This window comes from Schistocerca piceifrons, chromosome 3, assembly GCF_021461385.2.
Source record: "Schistocerca piceifrons isolate TAMUIC-IGC-003096 chromosome 3, iqSchPice1.1, whole genome shotgun sequence".
Classification (NCBI taxonomy): domain Eukaryota; kingdom Metazoa; phylum Arthropoda; class Insecta; order Orthoptera; family Acrididae; genus Schistocerca; species Schistocerca piceifrons.
In genome coordinates, this window is record NC_060140.1 from 538,227,559 (window position 1) to 538,239,872 (window position 12,314).

The 12,314-nt window shown below is 39.6% G+C and overlaps 1 protein-coding gene across 1 annotated transcript in view; it reads right to left on the reverse strand.

Moving 5' to 3' along the window:
- LOC124788814 (juvenile hormone esterase-like) overlaps positions 1–12,314 on the reverse strand; it is a 101,594-nt gene that overhangs the window by 30,165 nt on the left and 59,115 nt on the right. Inside the window, exon 4 of the mRNA XM_047256095.1 lies at positions 8,112–8,297. Coding sequence (XP_047112051.1) covers positions 8,112–8,297 — 186 coding nt within the window. The remainder of the gene's footprint in view (positions 1–8,111; positions 8,298–12,314) is intronic.

Here is a 12,314-nt window from a genome sequence, read left to right on the forward strand (position 1 = left end):
ACTCCCACTGGTTAACTGAGGGTTTGCACAGGGCCTCCGACCTGAGGAATAGTCACACCTCAATCTGCAGCTGAACCTCTAGTTCTTATTGAGGATCGAAATGATTGTTTGATCACGCCTACATCTATACTTTACCAGAGCACAAGGAGAAAAACCATCGATTCTCGCGATGTATCTGTGGTAGGCACAAAAGAAATATTTTTCTGCAGCCGGTAACCCTTAATGCAGCCAGGAAGTCGCACGAATTTGTTGGCAGCTACAGATCACGAGAATATTACGATAGAAATTTTCAGTTCCTTGTCGATCCATTACGGTCAATAACAAAGGATATTTCTAACCATTCCCTCAACTTCAGCATGATTCCAATGGTCTTGAAAAAGGGACTCATAAAACCTCTTGTCCAAACCGAATTTGCAAAAGAACCTTCTGACTAAAGCCATATTTTCATTCTATCACATTATCTAAGGCTTAGAATACATCGATGACAGTCAGCTTACTAATTACAGAACGTCAAATAATCTTCTGGATCAATACCAGTCTGCTTTCTGGAAAAGTCGTAACACGATGAGTGTTTTTATAGAAGTGACTGACGAATTGCAACAAGCAATGGACAAACAACAGGCGACTATTAAGTGCTTTTTGGATTTCAGCAAAGCTTTCAACATTGTCGACCTTTGATGTTTTACTTGCTAAACTCAAATGTCAAAAGTGAAACCGATATTTCCTCGGCGTATCATAAAACGCCCATAGGACTAAGCGGAAGGACTGGACCCTAGGGCAAGGGGCACTCATCTTTTCTCAGTATTTATTAAAGTCAATGAACAGAAATAACAATTGTCATAAACTTCAAATGAGAACATATATACATGAAGCCTATCAGTTGGCTTTCAGTATCCAAGCAAATATAATAACTCTTCATGTGAGAAAGACAGTACCTTAAAAAAGGTAACTTTACACAAGAACTGTAAATAGACGTATTTTGTATTAACAAATAGTGAAGAAATAACATTTACAATAATAAACTCCCAGTCAAAGAACATTTATACGCAAAGCCCATCAGTTTGCTTTAGTTACAAACAAATGTATAACAACTTGTCAAATGAGAAAAGTAATACTTTATTGTAGAAAATAGAAAACATTGCACGCCCAAAGGGCTACCGTAACTACACTTACAGAGAGTCTTAAAACCTTGCCCAAATATATTATTTTTAAAAGGAAAGGGTAGCGTTATATACGGACTCTCAACTAGAGAGGCAATGAGCTATATCGAACACTTCCCTTGCAAATAGTCCCCAACTCACGGCATCTGCCAAGTGCGAACACGAACGGAGTGGCCAACACGGGCCACACCTGGTTGTGCCGTTCGGAACCGACTTATCGGCCCTACCGAAGGCGCGGAATACATTAGGTGCGTCCGACTTCACTTACCGGGTGCTCCTCCCCCTCAAACGGTTAATTCAGAGGCCTGATATTGGGTGCGCCTGGGTGTTAACGGAACGTTTAGTTCCGTCAGATTCAAGAGCATTCGGGAACCCGAAGTTGTAGCCCAGACCCACAAGCTATGCACAGATGTAGAACAATTACAGCCCAACAAATCGTGTGTGCTGACGCAGCAACAATACGCTACAATCAAATGACTCGAACACTGCTATGTTAATAAAAGCCAGAATCAATCACTTAAAACAACTTTAAATAAAAGGCATTGCAGCAGTATCGCAAGAGTCAAAACAAGTTGCTACTGCTAAATTTAGCCTTCAAGTAACAATTAAACAAACTCGGGGTTGAGATATTTTAAGTAACCGATTGAGCTCACTTCCACTCGTGATGCTCCAGAAAAAAACATCAAATGATATTTTATCCTTACGATAATCGACCCCTTGGTGGACACCGACATTCAAATCTCCGCACAAGTGTATCACGGAGTTAACGTACCCCGGTACATCATACAGTTTAAAATCCAGCAGACTTTCTGGAACAAACTAAACACTTAGTTTTAAAACATTATACTCAATAAGCCCCATGGATGGGGTGGCAAGGCAGAACGCCGATGCTACTAGACACCAAGCAACAAGAGTTCCGTCAGAATGGTGCAACAAATTGCGTATGGTTCTACCACACATGGATAACTAACAGATTTTCATAACTCAGCATTCGCTAATAGTTTGTCACAGGTGAGGTACACACGCAATACGCGAATCAGAAGGTGCATAGCCAATGGAAAACATGACTACAACGACGTTACCTTATCAATCCAGCGAAATCATCGTCCAACAACATCAGAGAAGTAGGTCGCCACTACAATCTCCCAACAAGAAGTAATCGATTAACGGCCACCAACTGCTTGGCTCCGCAGACCATGTCAGGACACAGCCGGTACAACTGTCGCCTGTATAATGCCTTTAAAAACGCCTGTTCGCCGAACGGCTTACCTCCCCTTCTTGGGTAGTCGCACTGTCTTCTCTCCACCTCCCAACTCACTCGCGCTCGCCTCTCGATCCGCTCACTGTCGCGCGACCGACACACAAGCGTCGAAAGGCTAGCGCCCCTGAACAAATACCGATAGCCGCAAAGCCGGTATGGATCAAAAAGGCTTCTTCAAGTGCTGTAGAATTGCTCTACTAATACCTTGCATACCAAGAACAGTTTGTAATGTTCGGGACAGAAAGGGCACAATAGAGAAATCCAGTATCTGGGGTACTCCAAGGATCAGTATTACGCTTTTTACTTTTGCCATTATATCTCGATGATGTATCGACTATTATCTCCCACTTGAAATATCATTTACACACTGACGACCCTCAGCTACACCTAAGTGCAAACCCAACAGATCTGCAGACGGCCTTCGAGACTGTAAATGCTGACTTACTTGCTTCATTAGAATAGACACAGAACATAGGTTTGAAACGTAACCCATTTAAAACGCAAACAATCTTACTGGCTTACAAAGGACTTATTACTCTTCAGTTCAACTGGCTTACAAAAGAGTTATTACTCTTCAGTTCAAATAATCTCTTCCATACTTAACCCTAAACAGCACAGAAATAACCTTTTCTTCCTCAGTAAATAATGTGGTTATAATTCTGGACCATCACTTAGACTGGACTGAATCACAACTGCAGTCTGTAAGAAGGTGTCAGCATCACTTCATTCATTACAGAAATATAAAAAAGTATTTCCTCTCGAGCTTAAAAAGAATTTCTAAATTCACTAATACTCTCCATACTTAATTATGGTGACCATATTCTCCTAAAACTTTTGTATGAGAGCTCATGTCAGGTGGGAATGGTGATGAATGCCTGTGTCATACATTTGTCATGTACGCTATTTGTACCATATCACTTCTACCTATGAAATTTTATCATGGTTGTGTGCTGTATCGTCGTCTCAGTCGCTGCACTTCTTCCTATTTCTCTCAACGCTTACATTACTACCTGAACAAAGCAGCAGAAATACTCGTTGTCAAAAAAGTGAAATCATCTCTTTTCCACTAAACAAAACTCTCTTGTTCTCTAAATCATTTACTGTACCAAAAACCCAACTTTGGAACAGTCATTCATACAATATTACGGAAATTAATATCCTTACAAACTTCAAAAGACAGCTAATGGCCCACCGTCTAACACAATAGCTATTGCTTCTTGCAGCTCACACTTGACAACTCTCGCTTTTCTACAGCGTTCTCTACTGAAATTCTCTTCTTTACTTGCAGCCACTGTCACTTTCATTTCCATGCTCTCCTCTGTCATTATCCTTTCCACTTCTTCTAATACCAGCAAGGCTTCAAAAGTGCTAAACTAACCAATTCAATTCTTAAACAGTTATTCTCGTGGGGCAGCTGCAATTGTATGCATCAATTTTGTAAAATGAAGAAACTGAATAACAGTTGTTGAATCAACCATCTTTTACTACATACACAACTGGTTTTGGAACACTTAAAGTTCCATCATCTGGTGCAAAAACTAATATCTTCCAGCATCTGAGGTCACCCATATCCCAAAATTGTATTCGAACAAAAGTTACGTGTCAGAAGGTTAAGAGGAGGCGGGGGGGTGATAAATTCCGTAAAAACCACTGTCCTGTGCCACCCAAAAACCACTAAGTGGGAACACTCTTCATCTGTGTGCTCCTGGTCGGGTGGCACAGGGCAAACAATGTTGTGAAATTTATGTCCTCCCTTTTATTCTTCTGACATCGAAACTTAGTTCCATGACAACATTGCGCGTAGGATGACCTCAGATTGTTAAATGACTATATTTTTGCACCAGGTGAAGAAAATTTAAGAGATCCTAAATTAGTCATGCAAGCAATAAAAGAGTGTAGGTTCAGCACCTATTGTGTGGTTTCTTTGTTCTCACAAAATATCATTCTTAATGTTTCCATTAATTTATTAATAGTTTTACTATATTCTTATTATTATTGCCAAATGTTTCTTTGTATTAACAATGCAAATTAATATTGAGTTTTTTATATAATAACTAATTAATATGATTTTAAATTTCTTCATTATTTTAACATCATTAATAGTGTTACTTTAATTGTGCTATTATTGCCAGTTATCGTTTTATTAAGAATGCCAGTTGTTGTTACTTTGATTTTTATGGAATTATTTGTAAGTGTTGTCACTGGTCAGATGTAAGACAGGTTATTAAGACCCTAATCTGATTAGGCTAAATAAGAAATAAATAAATAAAAAAATAAAAAGTATTGCATTTACATGTGTCTTTTGATGTTTATGTAATAAAAATTTAAAAAATTACTTGGAATATTTGGGTGAAGAGGATGGAACTGTCCTAAAAGTTTAGCCCCAAAATTGTAACAAATTGCCATTGTAGATATTAAAACATTGGATATTAGTGTTGTCTCTTAAATAATGTAGTGTTGTGTCTTAATAATGTGAAATTATTGAACATTAGAAGTCTGGTACCTTCATGTGTCTTTGGGTGATGATCTCCAAAAGTAGGTATTTGAAATACTGGGAGGGAAACAGCTATTAAATGCCAATGAACTGTGACTTTGGATGGTTCAGAAGTTACAAACGCAATGTAAAACTTCTCGCAAAATCTGTATATGAAAAATTTGCAAAATAATTGCTAAATAACACTGGTGTCTGATAGGCCAATCATATGTCACCCTATTGGCCTACTCGAGTGGTGATAGAATCCTGAGCATTTTGGACACTAAATTTTGGTAAGGTAATGTTAAAAGCATCTGGTCTTAAATCAGATGTACATAAATTTGACTAAGAGTGGATGTGGGCTACTCATAGAGGGCTTGGTGAAAACAGCGATTTTGGATCATAAATTATGGTAATTAACTCTAGGATGAAAGTATTTTTTACAAATTAGACGTCCATGAACGTATCTTAAAGCACAAGAGGGCAGATTGCTTACACACAGCTGAAAGCATCTCGCAGCCGTTTTGTTTACATAAGGGTACAGCCAAGTGAGCAGTTTGTTTACACAAGATCATCTAGCAGTCGCCTTGTTTACAAAAGGGTGTCAATCAAGTATGTGGTTTGTTTACACAAGGAGACTAAGGTAGGTGACCAGTCTGTTGACATAAAAAATACAATGTGCCCACTGTATCGTTCTTTGTTCCACTACTCACGATGTGATGATTAATGATTAGTGGCTAAGTATGATTAGGTGAGGTCTATGGTAAGAAAGACTGTGGTTCATGTTATGTGAATAATTGCCTATTTGCGCAAGGTTGACACCTCTCCTGTTAAACCTTTATGGGAGGCAAACAAGGTAATAAATATCCCATCTGTTATTTGAGTGATCTGAAATGATTGTAACTTCCTCTGTGTACCGTCTTGTTACTTTGAATGAGGTGTTTCTGCACCAGTTCATCTCGTAACAGAAATTACATTCAGAGGCACTGTGGAATCTATACTAAAACTGCCTACATCCATGCTGTCTATAGGAAACGTATAGTTTTTTTTTGTGTTCAAAAGTTCCCCGCTGCTTAATTGCTTTCAAGAGGCTAAAAGAACAACTGGCATGCAGTTGGCTAGTCTTTTGAAGAAACTGGATGAAAAAAATCAAATATTTCTGAAAGCACATGCGGTAATTGATTGATTATTGATACTGTATGACACAGGTATTTACAAAGAGATGTTAAAACTTTTAAAAAAGAAAACGGAAGGAAAAGTCCAATAATTCGGGATAGCTGTATTTATTAAATTGGGTTAGAGACTCACACAACCGGTTTCGCAACTTATAAGTTACATCTTCTGGTGTATAATATTTGTTGATCGTCTATGTTGAAAGAGGAAAATATATTACGTTAGTCCGCCAATGCGCTAGACGCTTTAACCGTGAGAAATCGAGGAATGTGAAGTCAAAGATGTTGAAATATGAACCTCATGAGTTGCACATAATACACACCTAACGAAAATTGTGAATGCAAAACTTGTCGATTGCAATAAAAATAAATAATAACTGCAGGACTTGTAGAATGGCACTAAGGGTTGCCATCTAACCACTCAAGAAAAAGAGACAAAGTAAACTGACCTATTGTAAAACCTGCACCCTCTTTGTACTATATTAGAAATATTCAGTTTGATCAAGACTATCTTAATCTATTTCTCTAAAGGAGAGGAAGTTACACGCAGGTGAGCAAGCAAAGTATGAGAGCAGTGATTGTGTGAGTGTTACCAGCATTTTGCATTAAAATTTATTAGAAATGTAATATTTGTGACTGTAGCCATTTATTAAGAAGGCTAGCTGTTAATATCACTATTACTTAGACAATTACTTTAAGCTAACTATATTTCAGTTGACTCTGAAACTCATATTTGACTCACAAACTGGTTTCATTCGTGTTAATATCACTCTACCGTGTTTTGCAAAAACAGACATAATGTCTTATGGGATAACAGCAATCAGTGATTTTATAATGTTACTTTAAATCCGTCTTGATTGCAAATTTTTTATTATTCATATGACCGGTTTCGGTTCATTCAGAACCATCTTCAGATCTGTAAAAATAATTATACTAATTTACTATTTCACGAAAGCAAATCTTTTTCATCCTATCTAATCAACATCAAATGTACCAGAACGTACCTGATATTTAAGTTACAGGAGTAACCCGTCCAATTCAGCAACTTTCACATGCTATGTCACATAAAATTGGTTGGCAGAGTGCACGTCATTTATATTAATTATAATACTATTACCGACAGGTGGCGTCTGGTACATTTGTTACATTCCATTTGCACATACTGTATTCAGTAGATCTTTTTTATATTAAAAATATTTAATTAAAATATGTAGATGTCAAAGCTAAAATCTGTACTTGTCAGGATTAAAAAACGGGAACCACGGAAGCAAACCGTAGAAGAAAACAAGTTCACACCAGCACCATAGATATATAAATCGCCCTATGCCTTTTAGATCGTAGAAAAATGGTAATTTTACTGTTTTTTAATCCTGACAAGTACAGATTTTAGCTTTGACATCCAATTTCATACAATTACGAGATCGAAAAGTGCCTGCACGACTTTTTATCTGTAATACTTGTGCCATTAATATCTGACGCGTTCCGGCGAGTTTGATTCACAAGTTTTCGTTACATCCTTTCCAATGAATTATTTAATTATTATGTTTCCTTGAATACAACGTATTAGTGTTCCACAATACTATTACGTTGTATTCAAGTTAATAATATGTCTAGGTTTCTCGAAGAACCGACGAGATATTCCATTAATAATATGTTTCCCTTTAGTACAATTCCACCTCTTATAATCCGCCGGAATTTATATTATTTTAATAACCACAGCATTCACAATAACTCGTTTGACTTATGATTCTTTACTTCCTGTCTCGCTATGCATATGCATCCGACCATAGACTCCTACCATCTATCTCATACTCCTAGTGACTACTGCAAAATTATCCACGCTCAGTTCGAAAAACTTGTATAATCGAGAGGACAACCTCCAGCTAAAGTCCACCTTCCACAGAATATGCTACTTTGTCAATTTGGTACCCTGGTACCCTTACCCAAGAAGAAGACATCATTCAAATATCAGTGCATTTTTATTTGACAAACACCACATGCTGTTAGTGTCCACCTGATAAATGTTGATCTTGCCTTGTACAAACCTGCGGTCTGCGGCGACATGAGATGCAAGGAGACTGCCACGCCTCCAGCGCTGCGCCCGTCCAGCGTTACACGCTGAGGATCACCGCCGAAGCGCTCGATGTTGCTCTGCACCCAGGAGAGCCCCAGCAGCTGGTCTTTGAGGCCCACGTTGCCAGGTACGACATCGTCGCCAGTGCTCAGGAAGCCTGCAACCCAACTGACCTCTTAATAAAGCTATCGCATCTGGGCGCCTCCGACTGACTACATATATTGAAACAATGACTGAAAGTATGAATCCCATTGTAAATTCTTCACGAAGTTGTAATAGTAACCAGAGTGGTTCATTATCCAGCAGCAGCGTATAGTAAGTGCCTGTATTGACTGTAGGCCGATTCAGAGTGTATAAAGGGTTTTCTCATGCTGGACATGATTAGAAATCAGATGAAACCTTTCTGTAAGGATCCGTTTGACTCAGCTATGGTCGTGTCTGCTATTTGGGAGTGACCAGCCATCCAAATTTTGTATTCCTAAATTTCCGGTCTGAGATGCAGACTCATCAGATCACGAGTGATAATCTCTTCGTACAACACAGATAACAGTAATAAAGACCTTACCACTTATATTATTGCTCATGTCTTACCAGAATTTGTATTTGATGCTCGCACATTCAGAACAGGTAATGGAGAATCCCTAGAAACGTATCTAGGTCTCTTTTGATTACATACTTGCTTAGTGGTGCAACAGCATTGATTAATGTTATTGCTTTGATTAAATAACATTTATTTTTGACATCGTACATAACATTGAGAAATATGCAGAGAGTGGAGCAACTGAGATAGACAAGCCAAGATACCAATGGAAATATTTTTAGAACGAGTAATTATATCAATGTGTAGAGTTTGGTTATCTTTATTGGACAATATACCGAATATTCCCATTTACTGCTGAGCTAAAGAAAGATAAACTGGGCGAATGTAAAATTTTTTGAAGCTTTCCGGAGTCACTGCTGAGCCAATTCAATGCAGGCTCAAGTGCAATGTTGCTACCAGAATCACATACAGACAAGAGAGCCGATGCTGCAAATGTCGTGGCATACAAGCAAGACCAGTGCCACACATTGCTCAATTGAGATGTTCGAATAAGAAATTCAACAATATGATCACACTGTAAAGCGAAAATAGTGGCATTCTGGCAGCATTGCAAGGAACCATAACAAAACATAAATCTTATAAAGAACACCTTGCAGTCCACTTGCACTGCAGAAAGCGCCAAGTTGAAAGGCTGTAAGCTACAGATGGGACATCGAGGTGCAATGAAGATTGCTGACAAACTAGGCTACATTCAGTCAACCTCGCCAAACATCATTTCCTCTGACAGACAGCTATAAATATTGAGGCTCCCAAGTCCCTCTATATACCAGTCCCAGTGAGCCACCTTATAGGCTGGGCCTATGAGGTGCTGACTGCCATTCGCCAGATGACTACTACCTTTGAGACGGCAGCCAGAGTGGTCCTCTGGACTTCGCTGTTGTGAGCTGCCGACCTCTCTTCCACTGATGTGAAGACTGGAATCTTTTACCATCAGCTGAATCGCGGCCAAACAGATGGCGTTTGGAGTACTGTCAAGCTGTCACTGTACTGTTGCTGCGTGATAGCTGCTCCTGCTGCCCCGCCCCCCCCCCTGCCCCTCCCCCCTCCCAACTTGTATATGTGAGCTGACGCTGACAGTGGACAAACCATGGGGTGCACCACTACTGACGTCCTATGCAGGATTGCTGGAGGCTTCAGAGTCCACGAATGTGCCCTAGTGAAAAGAATCGAAGAGCTGAGAGGCGTCACCTCCGGATTAGCAATGCCTGCCACCGCCCAGGAGGGCAAACTTGCCCAGTGTCACTCGCGTTAGCTTCCATGACCACGCCGACGCCCTCGAGGGACGGCTGAGCTGAACACGTCAGTGCATTCCACTTCTGCACGCTGCGTCCGCAAACCTCCTCGCTGCTGCCTTGTAGAAGATGGTCCAATTGTAAAAGCGAAGGTAAGAAATGTATAATTCGCTAACGCTGTCTCATTACCGACTGGGCCACCTGACAGGCCCTCACCACTATGCTCCACGCTTCTTCATCCTCCATTCATTAGGGTCACAGCCCATCGACCTTACTGTACTTCCATAGCTGCCAAATTATAAGGTCAGCTTTGTCTTTTGTGTAATACCATACCTTTTCCTATGGCACCAGAAAGACACATAATTTATGACCTTTGAATACTGACCAGATGATAGGACGGTCACCGTCGTCCCACAGTCGCTAGAGGAAGTTCCACTATCGTCTTTCTCCGTGTAAGAGATGTAAGGGTTCAGTCACAAAGGGAGCTGGCTGAACACAGAAAAACTTGGATACAGGAACCATAGATATAACAGTTGTAAATTGTCGTAGCTATGTTGGGAAAGTACCAGAGCTCCAACCGCTAATGGAAATCATTGATACACAAATCGTTATAGGCACTGAAAGCTGACTAAAGCCGGATATAAGCTCAGCCGAAATTTTTGCGAAGAATCTAACAGTGTTCCGTAAGGATAGGCTAAACACGGTTGGCGGTGGCGGGTTTGTTGCTGTCAGAAGTAGTTTAACTTGTCGCGAAATAGAAGTAGACACTTCATGTGAGTTAGTATCGGCAGAGGCCATTGTTGGCAACCGGTAAAAAATAATAATTCGATCCTTTTACCGACCGCCCAATTCAGATGATACAGTTGTTGAAAGGTTCAAAGAAAACTTGAGTCTGATTTCAAACACGTACCCGACTCATACAATAATAGTTGGTGGTGACTTCAATTTACCCTCGATATGTTGGCGAAAATAAATGTTTAATTCCGGAGGTACGCATAAAACATCATCCGAAATTGTGCTAAACGCATTCATTATTTCGAGCAGTTAGTTCATGAGGCAACGCGAATAGTAAACGGTTGTGAAAACACACTTGACCTCTTAGCAAGAAATAATCCTGAGTTAATAACGAGCATAGTGAGATTGAATACTGTAATCCCCAAATCCTCGAAAAAAAAGCGAAAAATATACCTATTCAAAAAAGCAGATAAAAATTCACTTGACGCCTTCCTGAGAGACAATCTCCCCTCATTCCAAATTAATAATAAAAGTGTAGACCAGATGTGGTTTAAATTCAAAGAAATAGTATCGGCAGCAATTGAGAGATTTATACCTAATAAATTAACAAGCGACGGAGCTGATCTTCCTTGGTACACAAAACGGGTTAGAATACTGTAGCAGAAAACAAAGAAACATACATGCCAAATTTAAACAGACGCAAAATCCCCAAGATTGGCGATCTTGTACAGAAGATCGAAATTTAGCGCGAACTTCAATGTAAGATGCCTACAACAATTTCCACAACGAAACTTTGTCTCGAAACCTGACAGAAAATCCAAAGAGATTCTGGTCGTAAGTGAAGTATATAAGCGGAAAGAAACAATCAATGCCTTCTCTGCACGATAGCAATGGAGATACTATCGAAGACAGTGCTGCCAAAGCAGAGTTACTAAACACAGCCTTCAGAAATGCCTTCACAAAAGAAGACGAAGTAAATATTCCAGAATTCTAATCGAGAACAGCTCTCAGTATGGTTAACGTAGAAGTAAATATCCCCGTATTAGCGAAACAATTTAAATCACTTAATAAAAGCAAGTCTTCTGGTCCAGACTGTACACCGATTAGGTTCCTTTCGGAGTATGCTGATGCATTAGCTCCATACTTAACAATCATATACAACCGTTCGCTCGGAGAAAGAGCCGTACACAAAGATTGGAAAGTTGCACAGATCACACCAATATTCAAGAAAGGTAGTAGGAGTAATCCACTAAATTACAAGCCCATATCGTTAACGTCGATATGCAGCAGGATTTTGGGACATATATTGTGTTCGAACAATATGAATTACCTCGATGAAAACGGTCTATTGACACACAGTCAACATTGGTTTAGAAAACATCGTTCCTGTGAAACACAACTAGCTCTTTATTCACATGAAGTGACGAGTGCTATTGACAAGGGATTTCAAATCGATTCCGTATTTCTGGATTTCCGGAAGGCTTTTGACACTGTACCACACAAGCGGCTCGTAGTGAAATTGCGTGCTTATGGAATATCGTCTCAGTTATGTGACTGGATTTGTGATTTCCTGTCAGAGAGGTCACAGTTCGTAGTAACTGACGGA